The 20,088-nt window shown below is 42.5% G+C and overlaps 1 protein-coding gene across 1 annotated transcript in view; it reads right to left on the bottom strand.

Moving 5' to 3' along the window:
- Positions 1–13,616: 13,616 nt before the first annotated feature.
- Positions 13,617–20,088, bottom strand: part of LOC136995367 (neuronal acetylcholine receptor subunit alpha-7-like) — a 52,449-nt gene continuing 45,977 nt past the window's right edge. The window contains exon 12 of the mRNA XM_067315994.1: positions 13,617–14,138. Coding sequence (XP_067172095.1) covers positions 13,617–14,138 — 522 coding nt within the window. The remainder of the gene's footprint in view (positions 14,139–20,088) is intronic.

The following is a 20,088-nucleotide window of genomic DNA, read 5'->3' as shown; positions in this document are numbered from 1 at the left end:
AAGCACATTTTATGGTACGCTGGTAAAAGCCTCAGTTCTGCATTCAAGCCAGGCGGGGAACAACAGTGCTTGCAAAACTTCTCACTGAACTCAGTGGGAGTGGATGCTGGCAAAATCGAGGAACATTTTACCCAAGTAATCCTGATTGCTGGGTGAGCACGTAAACTGCTGTGAGGTTTATGCATCTTAGATAAACTGAAGGTTAAAATTTTCTTCCAGAAAATAAATGAAAATAAGAGATAAAGGAATATGTAATTAAATCTGTTCACCGGAAAGGAATGAAATTTCCCTTAGTGCGACAAAGGATGTGTATTATTGCTACAGTACCTTGTCATGAAAATTTATTTGGTCAAGATAGATTTTTCTAATCACTTCAGATCCATCTAAAATGCTGCTCTCTTTCCCCAGGCAGGAACTTCTGTGCAGTCAATACAGAAACAAGTCAGGTACAGTCACTCTCATGTCACATATTTCTCATAAACACCTTGCCACTCTTGCCTATGGCAATACAATTATTGGCTTCACCACCATTTTGAAGGTGTTTAATTTGTTCCTGTTTTGTAATATGTTTGAAAGAGTGTAATCTTAATAGTTCAGTGCTTTCTACTTAGACTGTGATGAAGCTTTTAAGACTCCTTTAGGTACCCTTGCTCTCTCATAGATGTCTTGTATTTTTAAAGGAAATTATTTATGCCAGTTCTCTAGTTAGTAAACTATTTTCATGCTTACAGTATAACACGTAAAGCGTTAAATGCAGACTAAGAATGGCCAGGTCATCCACTGATGCAAATTGGTATAATTCCATGAGCTGGCTGACACAGGCTGAGAGGTCTGGTTTGGGGCCTTTTTGTCTAATTGTACATGATATGAGAGAGACCTCTACCTCTCAAGGGAGATTTTTCCTCCTTACAACAATATAGTTTTGGGTAGCCTCATGGGAACCAAGTCCCTACTGTATGCAGGTAGTCTGCCTGGAAAAGAACATCAAATTTTTCCTGCAAGTCCATGAGGGATATCCCAGCCCATGTTAACCTGGGCATTAATCAAATCGGGAAGCTTACAGTTTGCTAGTGAGTGGACCCTTCCTTTCTTCTTTTCAAGGCCAATAGTGACACCAGTGTCCTGAGAGCACAGATAAATGCTTTTTTATAGTAAATTAGTCATAAATCTTTCCGAAAAGTAAATAGGAAAACTGGATGTGGAACTTGCTTCAGAAAGTCTTTTCATCAAGGATGACAAAGGACAACTAGACACTAACTACTGTGCTTGGGCAGCAACAGGTTCAATAGTCTGCTTAAACTACTAAAAGTATGGCACTAAACTAGCTCATTCTGCATTGGGTGGCAGAGTTGGTGGAGGCGTCATACTCCGAAGATAATATTTGGCAAATCCTGGTTTTGAATTGCAAATAATGACCTGTGAAATTTGCTTATGCCTATTTGCCCTTCATCAAAAAGTTAATCATTTTCCCTAAAACATTATTTTAGAAATTCATACTACACCAAAATGAAAATCTGAACTGTGAGCCAGTCATTTTAACTCCTCTCTTGAAGAGAAGTCCTTTGAGTATTTGAGTATTTGTTGCTTTTAATATGACTTTCAAATATATGAAAAGTAAAACTGAATGAGGAAGATACTTTTATATTATTTTGCCATTATACACAGCTTTCTGCTACTGGCAGTCATTTGAACTCATTCTCTTGGCAGCTTCTGTGCCTGATTGCTGTGCCCAAGAGGTCCTTCACCCCGTCTCCATGAGTGCAGCAAGCTTTCAGCCTGCTGCTTGCAAACCACGCAGCTATCGCTTCATTTGTGCTTTGCAGTGACTCACTGGATGGACCAGGTTAATTTTATTAGTGTGAGCTTGCACTGGGTCCATAAGTTGCTGTTGCAAAAGCAAGATGAATGTATCTGTGCAGACCTGTAAATTGGATCCTAGCACATGTTTTGGAGGCCCAACTACTTGCAGCATTAGTTTAGATCTGTGGAAAGCAAGGGTTCTGCGGACAGTTCATAACAAGCACATCTGCATTTAGGTGCTGAAGTGTGAATGTAGACATCTGACCTGAGGGTCCCCATTTGAAATCACACTTTTGACACCCGTGAGGAAGAAAAGCAAGGACTCACCTTTCACTCAGGGTACGTTTATGCTTTGGGAGCTAGTCCTTGATCTCAAGGCTGCTTTAGCTATGCTGCTTATAAACACTAAAACCATCAAGTTTTCACTACATCTGCACAATCAGTAGTAATCACAGAGAAGATGTGCCATTAAGATTTCTTATAACTGAAAAGTACAGGTATAAACTAGCTGATATTACGAGCTTAAGAGTTTTTCACTGTGCAAGTCACTCACTTTTTTGTCCTTACTTCAGTCAGTAAGCAAAAGTAACACTTGTAGTATATTGTTTTTGCTGAGATAAGGTCTGATTCTGCCTTGAGCATAGACAGCACTGTCTCTCTTTACCTTGTATTTACCCTCTCCACTGTTGTACTATGCAGGAGCAGCCAAAAGCATCAAATCCGTGGATGTAGCACCCATCTTCCATGCAAAATCTTCAGATGCAGCAGAGAGGAGTCAGCAGCTATCGACTGCCCTTCCCTTTTCTGGAGGCCAGCAACAGCAGCCCTGAAAAGCTGGCATCTGCAGGTGGTGGGGGAATCAGAGGGGAAGGACAGTTCCTGTTTAGCCTGGCAGTCAGAGAAGACCCTGTTGGGAAGGCCAAGGAGCTTGAAATTACTTTGCTTGCTCCTCTGGGATTTCTGCTTTTGTGCTTACCTGGAACATCAGCCAGCAGCAAGAAAGATTGTTGTTAGCCTTGAAGACGCCCTGGTGACACATGCTAGACTTGCAAAGCTTTAGATCTGCCTTCAAGATCTGCAGGGACCACTTACAGTCTGGAGCCTGAGCTTTGTCTATGTCCTCCTTCTCTGAGACAGTACAGCTCAAGAGAGCCTACTCATGATTTTCATTACTTCAGCACCAGTTACTTCAGCTGGGAAAAGGACAGTCTGGACCTACAGTTTCTTGGCCATCTGACTGTTTTTTGACCATCCAGTATATGCCAATTTTTTGCAGATTTCTTAGCTGCAGTTTTCTTGTATTGTCTATCACTGAATAGAAGGCTTATTGATATTAATCAGTCTGTATCAGGTGGCTCTGGGGGCAGATGGGTCTGTCCACATCAGTACTTTACCAAGGGTCACCTTGCTAGAGTCTTTCTGAGTTACTTTCTTCATGCTAAGTACGGACATAGCAGCATACATGCCAGCCCCAAATCCTGTGCTGCAATCACAGAAGAAATATGCCCTACTTGTGCACTACCTTTCTTTGTGCATGATGTGGGAAGGGGAATCCCACACCCAGCTAAAAAAAAATTAGAGCCACCCCTGGTCTTCATTAGACTTCTGAGAATATTTCATAAACTCAGTGAAGGGGTAAGCAGGACGGCTGAATGGGAAAGCAGATTTAATCACAGCTCACCCTTTCTAGAGACATGTAGCTTCTTAATGGATTTTCCTGTCAGGAAGATTTCGCCTTTCCTCCTCAAAAAATTTGCAGACACTTGGTGATACTGGTGTCAAGCTTGGTTATGGACAAACTCTGATGTCAGCCAAGAGAGCTTATCACTGCCTCAATGGGTGCAGAGTTTTGTGAGCAAAGTGAACGACTCAGTCCAACGTTTGCTCCTAAATATTCAGTAGATGTGCCCCTGTCCTTATGATGTTCACTGCGCAGCAGATCAGGGCTCCCCTGCCAGGCACCTGCCAGCACCTTAGCTCTGCACTCAGGATAATGCGGAGCTGTGAGTGAGGTTTCCTCCAGATGCAGAGGAGAACGTCAGGAACACAACGGGGAGTTATTTGCAAGGGAGTTAACATGCTGAACCCCTGAAAAGATGTAATAAGCTATTTGCTCTCTATCCTTTGAAACTGGTGAATAGCATCACAGGATGCTGCACATAATGAACCCTGAACCCCAAGCAGGTGGTTGTGCAACTGGCCAACCCCCTACTTTTATTTTTTTATGTTTATCTGTTTGGGAATTCCATTAGATAGACTTCAGCTGTGACATCTGGAAAAATATTTCAGCTAAGAGGGACTATACAGGCTGTCTGACAGCAAACCCCCTTGTCATTCTGCCAAGAACATTTTACTAATATATGGTAGAAAATGCACAGTCACTGAACGCAAAAAGCTAGAATTGGTTTTTGATAGTCAGTCAGCGAGATAAAAGCCAGGTTCTCTTGACATGTCTGTGGGAAGGAAGCACGTGTCCAAAATTAATATCAAAAGTAATGACAAAAGTCACTATATGGTATTTTTGCATTAAAAACTGTAAAAAAATAACAAATACAGCTGTTACTGTCTGAAACTGACCATCTGCAATGCCTACTGCTTTTCTCTTCCAGCAGCCACAGAAGAAAAAAGGTGGGCGGATGTACTGCTGATTTTCTGTCTCATCCAGTTTTGGAAGCTCGGTGACTCTTTCCTCACAACCTGCATCCCCAGGAACTTTGTGGCAGACACATCTCCTGCCAAACAGGCCTCCTACTCTCTGCCCTGTGGACTCTGCAAGGTTCACAGGGGTCTTCAGTGCTATGCAGAGGCTCCTTTTCAGCCATTTCGCTCCCTAAAAACCCAGGTTTTAACTTGGCGGTCTTTGTTGCCCATGATGAAGTGAATCTGGCTGTTTCTTGCCATGACAACTCATCCTCCAGCAAATACCCCGATACCTGAAGTCAAAACTCTTTTTTACATGAAAAGCATGTTATTCTTATCCACTAGAAGCAACCTTTACAAAAAGAAGCTATGAATAAGGTGTGTGTGGTTCACTTTGATTCTGTGACTTTTTTTTTAATTTTTGAGTTTAGAGACTCTGGAAACACTCAAAAAAGCTATTGCTGTTTTTTTGGTGATGTCAGAGGAGATGGAGAAAATCTACAGTAGTTTTCTAAACCATCAAGGTCCTGCTCTGTGGGCCAATGCAACATATCCTTCTCCGAAGCTTTTAGGAAGCAGGGTAAAAGATCTTGTCCTTAGGATAGTCTTTGTAGATGTAAATATCCTGCTTTTTTTAGTTAAGGATAAGGGAATTTCATGCTGAACTTGGTCCTTCTCAGTTGTAGCTGTGGGAGTTACTTAGAGATGTGAAGGAAGCATTTGGCCCGAATTTACTGCGTAATCCCTTCTCCAAAGGTCATTGGGAATTAAAATGTAAATTTCACACAGCACAGCTGCTGAAAAGTCTGCTATTAGTTATTACCGTTATGTTGGTCAAGTTCGTTTCTGGACACTTGGTTTCAATCTGCTGGTATTCTTCAAGGGAAAGGTACTTCATAGCAAGGGCACCGTACTTCTGGGCAACGGTAAGGTGGTGCTGAAGAATGAGTCTTGTGGCACATTTGAAATGGTGCAGCCACTGCCTCCACGGCTGGAGCCCCCCAGGACTTTTCACTGCACAGATTTCTGAAATCAGGTCGTTGTCCTGATCCGTCTGGGACTCCTGGTCGTGTCCAGCACAACGTCTCAGTAGGGTGTACTGATACTTAATGGTACTTTCCTAGGCACGTTGTCTAGCCTGTTTCTGGCAGCAGCACTCTGTTTTTAACTGAAGTCACTTTAGGACAGTTAGGGAGCCCTAAGCCTCATTACAGCCCTCTTCGCTCCCGCACGCAGCACTTGCCTTTCAGCCCCTACTGAGAACCTGAAACTCTGGTAGTCGTTCTGCAGATGTTAAATCTGTTTGCACTAGAGTATGCTGGGTCATTTAATCCCAAAGCACATTCAGGTTAAGATCAGTAGCAGCAGGCATTTAGCAGAAAGTTTGGTAGGGCAGCAGTGTCTAGTGACAGTATCTTCAAAGATAGCCAAGGGACTTTGAGAGACAGGGAATTTCAAAGGTTTGGTTTGGAGCTGAGCGAGTATTTGAGATTTTGGATGCTACATAGTCCTAAGATCTTGACTTCTTCTCAGGATGCTCTCCTCCCTGCCACTGATGTAGGAACTTCTCTTTGGCCTCTTCCACTTTATTCTGCTTATTGTTATGTGCCTGTGCTACTTAAGAGTGGGCTCGCTTTTCAGCAATGAAAATTTAGCTGTTTTTTGCACATAATTATAAAGCTGGAGGCTTCCAGAACTAGCAAAAAACTTCATACCTTTTCTCTAATTTCCTAGTGAAGTCAAGGTGTTTAGGATTTAGACTGCTAAGAAAACCAAATACAGAAACGCTCTGGTCACATGCAAAGCTGATCACATTACCCATAAACATGTTTTGTATCCACAGTACTTCTCAATACATTTTGTGAGGCCTGTTAATTCATTAAGGACTATTAGTTGCAAAGCTGTGGATACAAATTTCAGCTAAGGAAACCCCTAAAATGCAGTTTAAGGTCATATTCAGATCATTACTGATCCTCTCAGAGACTTGATACCCAGCTGGAGGTCACCCAGTGCACTATGGCCATTTAGGAAGTTCTTCAGCTGGGCTGAATTTAGTCATTGACTTCTAAGTTAGGAGAATAAGATTTGGCTAGACTCTGTTAAACTTCATAAATAACATTCACAAAAATATTCTGGTTTTAGTCTTGGATCAAAAGAGGTTAGCCAAGGTCTTTCAGGATATCAAATTTCCTTTTCCCACTTGGATTTCTGACGGGTGAAAAGGAAAAAAAACAAAAAAAGACTCTATGTGGAAGCGTATTTGTTTGCCACAGAGTTACCAGGTCGTGGTGCTATGTGTCTGCATTGTTCTTTTGATGGGATACTTCTTTTTCACTGCCCCTACCTAAGGAAAATAATACTAGAAAACCAACAGCTGGGGTTTTGGATCCTCCTTCTGGTGTAGCAGACTCTTCAGAGATGTGAAGACTATTTTGTACCACTATTCTATTGAACAAAAATATTAAGAAAGAAGCCTTGGTTTTTTGCACAGAAATTAAGAGGAGCATTTTCACAGGAAAAATATGCATCTGCAGTTTTTCCTATCCCTTTCTTTTGGTTCTTCTTTCACCTTCCTTAGCTGAGACATGCAGACAGCAGTAGTCTTTGCATGCCTCACCCTTCAGAAAGAAGAGCCACCCACAACAGCCAAGTCTCCCCTCGCTGGCATGCAGCCAAGGTTGCAAGAGAGCCTTGCCTCATCTGTTTTCCTCTCCAGCAGAATCCCAGTAGTATTTGAATAAAGTATCAGCAAGCAGAGAAAGTCTGTGTAAATAACTATAATTGGTTGCATTAGACTAAGTAGCCAAAGAGAGCCTGCAAGGAGCATGATGATCATCCTAGTCAGTAAACGTTGTTGAAAGCACAACAACTGTTGTCTTTGTTTATTGCAGAGTAGCATTGGTTATAGTCATGTTTGAGAATTCTCTATCTCCATTTCTGTCGCTAAAGCTGCAGGGTTTGTTGTAATTGTGTGCAAAATGGTATGCTGCCAGAATTTCAGTACGTTTCATGCACTAATCCGAGCTAATCGTGATGCCACAGTATAATCTTTGGCTTGTTCCAGTACTATCTATTAAATACGGAGATCTAAGTGCAGGTACACTTTATATCAATTATTGTTTTAGGCTAGGAGGATGTACAAGGAGAGGGATCATTCCAGGCATGCCTGTTTACCAGACTCCTTCTTGAACAATTATGTGTGATCTCTGTCAAAGATAAGATGAAGTGCCAGATGGATTTTTGATCTGACCTGATGCACCAGTTTGGGGGTTTTAGTGATACATGAAACCAGGTTTTCCTTCCCATGGCAATATCAAGTGCTGTAACACTTGTGCAAGATACAAGGTTGGCGTAACAGAACACTGCACTGATCATAAAGTTCTGAAAAATGTCACCTGGCAAAATCGAAGTTTAGCATTTAATTCCGTCTTCCAGTGTGGGGCCATAGGTTGCCTCCAGGGAGTTGCTGTTCGATTTCCCATTCTGTTATCACAATTTTCCTACATAGGTTCTGAAAGACTAAGTTCCTATGATGAATCAGTGGTCTTGATTCTTGTCATGCGCCCTGCAGTTCGGTTGGACGCACGTGCGCATTGCACAGCATGAGGGGTACTAGCTGCCAAAGCAACGATCGCACTCTCACACCACAGCTCTCTTGGGGATCCCCTTGAAAGCACATTTTAATGTTAAACTCAAAAAATTTGTCAGTCAGTTTAGCAAACCAGTCCAGTTCAGTCAGAGTTAGATTGAGCTGCAATTATATTTGTGCTATTTTGTTTTGATTTCCCTGTGGAAATTTGAAAAGTTTACATGAAATCGGAATAACTCTAATAAAGATTATATTTTTAGAAATTTTCTTTTTCACAAAATAACCATTTAGATGGAAAATTGTAAATCAACTTTAATTATAAAACCTGTAAAATCCAGCTAAATTCTCTTTTAATTTGTGTTTAAAATGTTTTTTTTTTTTTAATTATTTTTAACCATGGACTCTAAATCCTCAAAATCATCCTCAAAAGTTACAACCTGCCAATTCATGAGCTTCATTTTAGCTGCAAAGTCATCCCAGTATATCAAGACCAAGCACACATTACCGAAGCATTAAAAATATGCCAGTTTGGACAAGAATGGTGTCTGGGTTTGGAGGTACTTTTGGCATTTATTACTGACAGAAGAAAGAGTCTTTATATCAAAAAGTAATTTATTCTAAATAAAATAAAGCTTACAATACTAATCAATAAAAAATATATTCTTAACTTCAGGATGTGTGTCTTCTTTAGACCTGGTTAAAAAACATGGAAGGCTTTTCATCAGAAATTTTAACACAAATGAAATTTAGAAAAATTCTAAACAGTCTACTTTTAGGGTTTCCTCGGCCTTTGGCTTGTTCTCTGCCTTGATGAACCTAAGTATTTCATGGTGAGCAGAAGTTTTTCTGATCTGTGACATTTTAGCCACTGTTTTCACTTTCTGATGTTCTTGTCAGCTGCCACCTCCTGCCGACAGGGTAGTGGTTCACGGGATGTTTACGGATGCAAGTCATTAGGCTTTCCAGAAGCACAGAGAAGGGTGCAGACAATTTCCAATTTTAGGATCTGTTTTCCCTGAAATGATTTGTTCTAAGCAAATAATTCGGGGACAAAACTTAATTACCACATGACGAACGCACTGAGGCTTTACGCTTTTCCTTTAACCCTGGGTTTGATGAAACTCTGCTGTGTGAAACTGAGGAAAATCTGCAGACCTTTTCCACATGAACTGTACTGGGAGGTGCACAGGGGTCTGGTCAGCAGCAAGGTGGAAAAAAAGTGGAACCCCCGAATTTATTGGATGATAAAAGAAAGTTTGTGTTAGACAGAAGTGTGTTTTTAAGTACAAATGAGTGTAAACGTGGTTTAATTTTACTGTAGTATTCAATGTAGTCCTTAGCATGGACCTATGGGCCAAGCAGAACACTTGTTTAAAAGGATGGAAACGGTATTATAGTTGCTTTGAGGACTTACTGAAAGAGGGCAGAGTTATGGTTCCATCTATGTGTATTGTAACTCTGTACTTCATAGATCTCAGAAATCTCGGCCTGAAATACCTTAGATCCTGATTTCCTGTTTTCAGAAGTTACACAAAATATTACAAGGTAACATTATTTTGGCTGGGGGTGGGGGGGAGGTTCTGAGAAAGGGTGTTATTTGTTGGCTTTTAACTGAAAAATAACTGATTCTTGCAGAAATAGCTGAATATGCATCTTTACTTTATTTTAAATTTATTTTATGCCTTGATGTATTGTGGGCAGTTAGAGGATACTGTGATTCCCAAGTGCTCCTTCCTTTCATTACGCATGTTCTATCATTGAATAAAAGTCATGGTTGTACCTTGAAATGTTCGGAGTGCAATGTTAGTAAAAGGAGAGAATGCCACAAATATGGCCTTAAATTTTACTTTGATTAGAATTCTGTGGACATGTCTTCACTGTATTATACTGTGTATACATTCATTCTTTGTCTATTGCACAACCATGCAAATTATTTTGACAAAACTGATTTTCTATATAAACAGATACTACCAAAACCATACTGCTGTATTCCTGTCCTTGGTCTGAAATTTAGATCCTGCTTTCCCTGATAAATGAATTTTTTAAAAAAGATATAATGATTGTATGAAATAACTGTGCATCCTGCAGATGCTAATCTTTGAAAGTCCTCTTTTGTGCAAAAACAGCTCTTTTTAGAGTTTACCGTGGGAATGACTGCTTGGTTTTTTTTTCTAGTATTATGTCCTCCTTGTACATTATCATTGTATTTGCATTTACCTTCATTTAAACATTGGTCTTCCCAAAGTATTTTCTTTTTGTCAGACAAGCCTATGAGATCAGTTTTGTAACTGTATTTTATTTAGGAAGTTCTTCACCAATTTTCTACATTCAACAAAAATCTGCAGGGGCAGGGTGCTGACAGCCCACGCTGAATACCTCCACACCAGAGATCTGACGTGCCTCCCGGGAAATACGGCGCTCCTCAGCAAGAGAGAGAGTACCGGGATTTTTACTAGGATGTTCACATTGCCTGCGGAGGATAAGATGGCCATGACTCTTAACGGAACGTCTGCTTAAGTGCACGGATTTTGTAAAAGACGGATGTTGTGGGTTAGTTCATTGTTGCCATTTGGCCGTTCTGATTGTTTTTGGAAACTTTCTGTCTTTTGGAATTACGCAATACCTTGACAGACGTTGTGTGACACTAACTAGTGGTGCGACAAAAGGCTGCGATTTGGTATATATGTGGGATGACGCATCAGCCTTTCCAATTGCGCTGCGGTTCTCGGGAAAGCCCTGAATGCATCGGGGCTTTATTCTGCACTGTTCTGTCTGTACAGTGGCCGTTTTTCCTCTTTCACTCCAAACTAGGTCATTCCAGAATTTTTGTGGTAACAGTGTTATTACCTTCCAAAAGGCCAAGTGACTACCAGATGTCAAAAGGATCTGCCTCGCTTTGCCAGTTGAACAAGTAACCAGAACGCAATTTCAGTCCAGTACAAGGTTTTGTGAACTGCATAGCATTAACACAATTTGAGTCTTAGGATAGCTCTATAAGAGAAGACCCATCCCTTGCTGGCATAGAAGTAAAAAATGGTAATCTGTAAATGGAATTTTTTAGTTTTACTGGACTTCATAAACTAAATATTTGATTGAGGTTATTTTTCCATTGTTGTTTTTGGACAGTTTCTGTCATCCTTCTGGTCCTAAGATTTATGCATCCCTGCTCCAGTTAAAAATACTCTCATATAATAACTGTGTTTCATGTAAAGAAACATGCTTTGCATTAGGATGTTAAGTTACTGTGACTGTATGGTTTAACATTAGCTTTTATCCTTTTATCCTGTCACTGGAGACTACTTTCAAAAATGGAGACTTTCAAGCAAAAATATTAGTGGTCCTTGAGCAAGCGTTCTAAAGGTCATATAGCATCCTGCATCACAAACTGCAGAAATAAATGGATATTTAGACATTTTCTACATCTGTTGTCCCCATAACCAAAGCAATAATTTAGAGTGAGCACTTCTGCTGCGTCCCAGGAGCGGAGCCTGCTGATCACTGACCTGAGCCCCCAGAGCAGTCCTGCAGCTCAGTTGAGAGTTTGTGTAGGGCAAACCGCTCTTGAATTGCATCCTGCACCTCAGCAAGGCCAGCTCCATGAGCAGAAGCAGCAAAATGGGCAAGGGACAGAAGCAGAGCTCCTGGCAGTTTTCTGCTGCTGGTGCAGCAAAAGCTACCTAGAGCACTAGCACACTGAGATGGGCAGCAAGGTCTCTCAGAAAAAAATACAATGAATATTCGTTATGGTGGTCTTTTACTGTTGCCACTTTGAGCTGAACTGAAGAAATAACAAGTAGCGCAGAGCACAAAAGCTATGATAAATACAAAACAGGTCACTATAGTCAGGACTACCAAGAGCTTTCGGGTGCTTTCTGGACATAGCTTCAAGTAGGAAACACTAGTGTGATGATCTGATCTCAAAGCTGTAGAGGTAAGGTTCATTATAGTGAAGTCTCTCTCTAAAGGGACCCACCACCTCCTAACGAAGAGCAATAGCGAAAAAGCTCCCACAGCTTCTCCTAAAAGAAACAGCTGCTTGGTTCTTCAGGCTGTGGAGCTACCAGCTTCACCATCACTTTTTAAATGAAAATGCTTTCCCGTAAATAATAGCTCCATGATCTGCTTCTTCCTCTCCAGGAGTGATGATGGGAGGGATCCATCAAGCAGATACGGGAAACATTAATTTTGGTACATTAGCACTGACTGGAAGAAAATCAAGCTGGAAGACAGTCAGAGAAGATAAGGTGGTGGTGTTTTCTTTTAGAAGACATTCAGAAATGTGCTGTGATACCCAGAGAGGAAAGATGCCTACCTCACATCACAGCCTTTTGTAGGTCTGTTGTGATCAGCTGGCAAAATAAAATCACACTGAGAAAGGTGTGGTTTCCACTCGCATAGTTAATGGAAAGGAGGTGCTTTTGAGAAGGGGGCTTTTCTGACATTCTCTTCCAGGGAAGTGGCATAATAGGATTATTGTTTATTAATATATAGACATTACATTACTGTATTTGTGGACAACAAAATGGTACAAATGGAGATTAAATATTGCTACGTTAAAATTTACCAAAACAAAAATATTCTTTTACACAACTCTTTTAACCAAGCCACATTGTCCAAGTTTGAAAGTGGACTATGCTAACAGAATTTAGCACAAAAAAAAACCCTACTTCAGTGCTGTTGTGTAAGCTGTGGACTCTAAATGTGAAATCTGGCCCCAGTGAAACCAGTGACAAAAATTCTACAGGCTGTGTGGAACCAAGATTTTTGCCCTAGTTACACAGAATGCATCATTATTAGTTTGGCAGCTGTGATCCAAGAGATCAGAGATGTTTCATATTAAGCAGAGCTAGAACATGACAGCAACGGTGATGCAGCAGGAGAGCTAAGGAGGCGCCATTAACAGTACGTGTGATTGCCATTTTGGAGGATGAATTTTCTTTCATTCCTCAACAGCCAATATTTCCTACATGAAAACTAAAAAGTTACATTCTGGCAAAAATACATTCTGCTAACATATTCACTGAGAAAACATTCCAGTCACTGCACTAGTAAGAGCTAACACGATGACAGTTTAGTTTGTTAAATGCAATACAGCGTCATAAGACTGCGAAGAGATATGTGTCGAACCTGAGAAGTGAGTATCAGAGCCACAAAAAATCCCCAAAACATAAAGATACTGAAAACAGTAAAGTACTGAAGAGCTTATAGCAAGCCACATAAAAATAGCTAAAGGTTCACAGATGCTTTGTAATGTATTGATACTAGTGTTAGCTTGTAACAAATATATTGTAGATTGGAATTCTTGTCTGTCTTGTCTATCTGATGGTCACAAGATCATGACATAATTACATGTAGAAGTAGTCTAAGAAATAAATAACAACACGTATACTCAACATGTGTGCTATTCAGTAATTACAGTCACAAACATCAGGAATAAATTAGCTCTTGAAACTAATTTCGGTTCCTTCTGCGTATGTTAGCACAGAAAAGTACACTTCTCTCTTTTGAGTTAAAATACCTAGCAAAATTACTGGAAACCTTGACTTTTAAATTACCTTTCTCCTTACTGTTTTCATCTTTGAAAGCCTCATGCAAAATCCTTTGAAACAGCTTCTATGAAATTTGGAGCAGACATGAGTATTGTAAATGTGCAGATGATGGCAAAAAGGGTAAATGCAACCAGGCACAATCTGTCTATAACAGCAGCTGCAAACTTCCACTCGCTGCAGATTTCCTCACCCTCATCTTGTTTTCTGAAGCGCGTTGCGATGAACTGAACCTCCTCCAGGATCTTCACGATCACTGGGAGGTGATCCACGAAAGCTTTCTTCTGAGCGAGCTCGATATCCTCTGGCGAGGGGCAAGTAACCTTTCCGCTCTTGCTACCCAGATCGTTGCTCTGGCGGCAGCGTGGGCTCTCCATGGCGTGGTAGCTGTAGACCACGTTGCCGTTGCTGGACTGGTGCCCGGGCAGGACGTTCAACTCAGCGCTGTTGACGCTCGGAGGGTGCTTGGGATAGCTGTATTTGCAAGAGAGGGGCCTCATGTTTTCCCCAGGTTTCTTCATTCGCAGAAACCAAGCGCACCAGTTCAGCAGGATGACACGGACCTGAAAGAGAGTGATCAGAATATGAATAAAGGGAGCCTTTGAGCATTTTAATGTACTGTTTCTGAAGCATTTGGTGGCTACTGTCATCAGTCCTTATGTTCAATTAGAAAGCCTGGCTGTTTGCTATGTTCTCCAACTATCTGATTTTAAGTGGAGTTTTTCAGGATCTGGGCCCTTCCCAAAAATGACATTTTTCAGACATGTTTTGAACATACAGGTGTTCCATGTCCACCCAGCTTAGAGAGCAAAGGAGATTTAAGATCTTCACTTTACAGAACAATTCTCGAACTCCCCTATTTTGCAAACAATCCTGGATCTCTGTGGTTGAGCGGAAGGCACAAAGTTGGCTGCATTCTTTTACAACCATTTCTCAGTTAATATGGAGAGAGATACTCTTAAAGATTTGGGGGGCAAATGTTTAGATTGTGCTGAATTAGACTATAGGACAGACTAACTGAAGTTTTTAGCATATACCCTCCCCGCAACCCCTGCTGTTTAAGTCTATATAAACAGCCTTGTGTTGTTTTACTTGAAAGCTGTTGCAATCCTGTTTTAATCCTTGGTGAAGAGTTCAGCCACATAACACAGCAGGCCTTCTCTCAAAACAACAGCAGCTGATCAGTTAAATTGGGCAGTTCGAAATCTGAATGTTGCTATTATCAGCTGTCGTTTCCTCATGCTCTGGTATAAAACTGCTCCGACAGTTCGCGAGAGCTTTCTAACCTGCCTATGGACGTTTGTGGGGCAAATATTTCCTATTAAGGCTGTCAGGTGAGCTAACTCAGGAGGGTACATCCAGCATTTTTTTCCCTGTGAACTGATCTTCAGATCCCTTGTCTGAACTCTGAGCCTGCCAGATTTCCCATTTTTAGTACTGATTGCTGTGGAAGGCAGACAGCAGCAAACTCAGTCAGTAAAATCTTGTAACCGTAGAGTCCTTCAAGTAGTATGTATAGAGGAACGGACATTCGCAAGGAGCTGGTGAGAGTCACTCTTGGAAGACAGGTGGCCTCTTCAATTACTGGTTCGCTCTGCTTGCAGAAAAAGCAGAACTGACCTCTGGTTTCACCCCTGTGCCCAGGACCGCCTGAAGGATGCTGCTCCTGTCGGTTTGGCCCTGTATGCCTCAGGGCCACCCCTCGTCCGTAGGGTGGTTTCAGATACAGGTGGAGTCATCTCCTGCGTTTGCACAGGGCAGATGCGCAGGTGGGCGAATTACAGCTCGCGCTTTGCGTGGCTGCTGTAATGACAAGCGTAATTTCAGAAAGGAGGAGACGCTAATTACCACAGCAGGGAGTAATAATAGTAAAACCCAAAAGCCAAGACGAGTGGAAGATGGTAATACAATTTTTAAGTTTTACAGTGAGAGTTCTTCTGGCTCGCAGCCCTGTGGGCCATTCTGCTTCACTCCCTCTAACGAATCTTTTATTCCTCACCCTGAAAAGCTATTTTCCTGAGTTTCAAATTATTCTGCTTTCATTGGTGGCTTTAAATGTTTCACTATTTCCTCCCTGGTCACCACAGACAAACACAAAACTATAATGTAGCAGGTTAAAAAATCCATCCTGGATTTAATTGAACTTCCTTAATTAAAATGTCCTCTGACTGCTTATGGACACAATGATTTCATATTATCATGGAACAATATAAAGGCTTTAATTGCTGACAATATTTCAGCAGTGTCAGTGGCAAGGGTAGAGAGAAATTCATTCTCACATAATGTGAAATTCCAAAATACTAGGCCAGGCAAACTTTATTAGAAAATGTTGATATGTCTGCCCTGGGTCTTCAAGGAGATGTAAGGGGAAAAGCTCTGTTCTGCAGAAATGTTACTTTTTCTTTCAAGATGGTGTGCTTATTCTTTGGAGAATTTACATTTATAATTTCAGATACAGACAAGCCCATTTCCTACAGACAATTAAATACATGCAAGACAACACCGCAGCTTTTCATGTGTTTGGATTAATGCCATATTTCCTAGAAAGCACAGACGTTCAGGCATCAGTCTCTTCCTGGCATGCCAATTGGTTGAGGTTGTCTAGAAACAGCCCGGGTGTGAACCCCTGCCCACCGCTTAGCCCACGGACAAGGTTGTAGCTACAGCGCTCTGTGAGGAGCACCAGCTCCCCGGCAAACCTGCACGCCCCAGCCCGACGGCATCAGCCAGCCCAGGATTATATCCAAAGGGAAGCCTGAAACTAAACAACCTGATGTAGGCACAGCAGAGAGCCGGAGGGCTTCTGCCTCTACCTTGGAGGTGCTCCCAAGGAAAGCCCACGCCTTCCCCTGGAACTCGCTCCAGCAGCCAATTCCATCAAAGGTGGAAAAACATCCCCTAACAATTAATTAGGGGTAGAGCTTTGCAATGCCTGGATGTCTGGCTCTGCCAGGGGGAGGGGTGTGTGGGGAGTGAGTAGTTCTAGGAGGATCTGCTGAGACTGGGATTGCAGAGAACAAATTTCAGGTAAGCAATTTCCTCCTCTCTGCAGATAGCCATCTTAATAGGTTCCTGTTTTTATTCAGCAAAAAGCTGTATGGATGTCTCTGAAAAAAAAGGTAAACGGGCCCGGAAAGATGCTGGCAGGAAAAAATCAATGGGGATTGTGCCATAAATCCTAATGACTGAGCAATGGCTATGACTTGCAGAGAACTTGTGTACTGACCGCTCTTGGGCTGCCAGCCTCTTCCCACACAACTGGCATTTGCCCCTTTTGTCTTGAGATCGCTCAGCCCTGCCTGCTTGCCTGTGCTACAGCTGTCACAGTATATCATCTGCACTCTCCAGTAATGCCTTCTACAGTCTTTGCTTCCTGATAGTAATTTTTTTTAAGTGTATGGCAGTTCAGCTGGCAGGCCATTGAACCTTGTTGTTCAAGGATGACGACCCCCTGCACACAACGTTTTCAGCCAAAAAATAGTGGACCTCAGCAGGTCTGTGGCAAGAACCCAGAGTACTCAGATAGGTCTTTCTTATCTGTAGTTTCTACCTTGTCATTCTTTGTCCAGATGTTGTCAAATACAGACCGTATGGGGGTTTTATTCATCAATATATTCATCATTATTCATCAATGACTTGGATGAAAGGACAGAGTGCACCCTCAGCAAGTTTGCTGACGATACAAAACCGGGAGGAGTGGCTGATACGCCAGAGGGCTGTGCTGCCATTGAGAGAGACCTGGACAGGCTGGAGAGCTGGGCAGAGAGGAACCTCATGAAGTTCAACCAAGGGAAGCGCAGGGTCCTGCACCTAGGGAGGAATAACCTCATGCACCAGTACAGGTTGGGGGTTGACCTGCTGGAAAGCAGCTCTGTGGAGAAGGACCTGGGAGTGCTGGTGGACACCAAGTTAAGCATGAGGCAGCAATGTGCCCTTGTGGCCAAGAAGGCCAATGGTATCCTGGGGTGCATCAGGAAGAGTGTTGCCAGCAGGTCAAGGGAAGTGATCCTCCCCCTCTACTCAGCCCTGGTGAGGCCACATCTGGAGTGCTGTGTCCAGTTCTGGGCTTCCCAATGTGAGAGACATGGCACTACTGGAGCAAGTCCAGCAAAGGGCTACTAAGATGAGTAAGGGACTGGAGCATCTCTCATATGAGGAAAGGCTGAGAGAGCTGGGCCTGTTCAGCCTGGAGGAGAGAAGACTGAGGGGGGATCTTATCAATGTGTACAAGTATCTGAAGGGAGGGTGTCAAGAGGATGGAGCCAGACTCTTTTCAGTGGTGCCCAGTGACAGGACAAGAGGCAATGGGCACAAACTAAAACACAGGAAGGTCTGTCTGAACATAAGGAAGAACTCTCCTGTGAGGGTGGCAGAGCGCTGGACCAGGTTGCCCAGAGAGGTTGTGGAGCCCCCTTCCGTGGAGATATTCAAAAGCCATCTGGATATGCTCATGGGCAACATGCTCTAGGTGACCCTGCTTGAGCAGGGGGGTTGAATTAGATGATCTCCAGAGGTCCATTCCAACCTCAACCATTCTGTGATTCTGTGGTTCTGAGTGAAACAGCAGCAGGTCTGTGCTGGGGGAACAAGTTCCCAGCAGCATGCTTCAATACACAGGTCTAGATACTTCCATTCATTTCTTCCCACAACCAATCCCTATTTTGCTCTACATCTAGCCAGGAATCTCTTGCCAAGTATGTTCCTACAAATTTTCTTGCCAATGGCAAAAGAAAATCCACTCTTTCTACAACTGCTCCAGAAGTGGACCGAAGTGTGTACCTCTCCCAAACATATTACGGGGAAATGGATGTTCTCCAGATCCCGTGATTGCTCAACCCTTGTTTAATTTGTTACTGCATTTTTCGCTATGGGTCCCTTGGATTCACTCATCGGGAGGGAAGTCCTCTCAGCTCTCCAGGATGTGAATGGGAGTGTGTCGGGTTGCTCCAAGTCTTGCAGGAGCTCCGGGGAGCTCCAGATGACCGATATGAAAGAAGAAAATCCTTTGTCCAATAGTTTTCAGATATGCCATTTCTGTGTTCTGAGGTTTGAGAGAGTGAGCAACAAGCCAGGTCTGATAGCTTGTTACAGAAGAGCACAGTTCTTCAGGGCTTGCTTTGTCTTGCAGAATGGATGATTCGTGTGGTAATGGGCTGGTTTCATGTGTCTGGTTAGGCCTAATGCTAAATCTGGACGTACTGTAGAAGCAGCTATAGAAGTCCTGTCTTAACATGTAACATTCAGTTGTTACAGGGCTTTGCAGAACTGTTCTCTTAGGCTTGTCCTCTTTCCCAGGAAACTTCAAAAAGAATCACGAATGATAATTTCCTCTAATGTCTCATCATCATAGTGAAGTTTCCTTAGCAAAAATATTTGACGTGGCCTCAGAGAGTATCTTGATGGGCTGGCAAGGAACAAGAATTGACTGGCAGGGTCTGTGAGCGTATTTAACAGGACACCTCAGCCCATGCCCAGACTCCTCAGAAGGCAGAAGACACAGTACAATTGCCCAAGGGGCTGTTGTGCTGCTGCATACTCTATCCATTTGGACATCTGAAGCATGTTTATCCAGACTGGTGTCCTCAAGTCTTGCTGACATAGAGGTTCGTCTAGAATTCACCTGCTGTGCTGTCTTGAAACTAAGCTGATCTTAATTTATACAGCTTTTTAAGAAGTGATTGTTAGGTATGCTTAATATCTACTGATCTATTTTTTTTAATCTGCATTGACTCTGCAACTTATTTTTAGAGAAGATAAACTAGAAATCAGTTCTGTTTCTCAAGCTGACATTGGTAGCCATGTGAAATTTCACATCACATCACGATAATTGGCCAGCATGACAAATAAAGTGAATGAGATAATAGAGGACGCTGCAAAAGCAGACTTCTTAGAAACCAGGGTGAGCAGATGACTGCGACTATTGGTATCTGCTTTAGCTTTCATTACTTTTCCTTTTGTAGCATCAATGTGTTCCCTGCTTATTCTAAAACCCATTCTTGGGAAGGTGAGAGAGAAAAAAGTATGCTTTTGTTTTTAACATGAAAATCTAAAATAAACACATTCCTCCTGAAAGCTAACTGGGGCTGGTACTGGACCTCACTGGCGTAACAGACTCTTCTGTTGTAGAGAAAAGAGGGTCCACAGACTATGGCACTGAGAAGTCATCAGATGCCAGCAGACAAAATTGTTTCTCCAGGCAGACAAGTGGATATGGTTTCAGCAGAGGGCAGATTTCCCAGCAAAGTCCAGGGGTCCCTCAGCACAGCCAGACTGAGCCCAGACTGAGCCTGACTCCATCTGCTGATGATGCAGAAAAGCAGTCAGCCACCCTGCAAGCTGCAAGAAGCACAGCTGAGTTTATATCCAGGACCCTTGGTGCCCTGCGGTGGTGGGTACTGTCTTCCAGCAACTCAGAGAGCCATTCACAGCTGGGACAGTTGCAAGAGTGGAAATGCAGACTGCCTCCAGTGTTGAATTCTGGACCTCCCGTCCTTGTTTTGGGAGATTACAGCT

The sequence above is a fragment of the Apteryx mantelli genome, chromosome Z (genome assembly GCF_036417845.1).
Source record: "Apteryx mantelli isolate bAptMan1 chromosome Z, bAptMan1.hap1, whole genome shotgun sequence".
Taxonomy (NCBI): domain Eukaryota; kingdom Metazoa; phylum Chordata; class Aves; order Apterygiformes; family Apterygidae; genus Apteryx; species Apteryx mantelli.
Note: the sequence above shows the minus strand (reverse complement) of the source record. Positions and strands in the feature narration are given on the sequence as shown.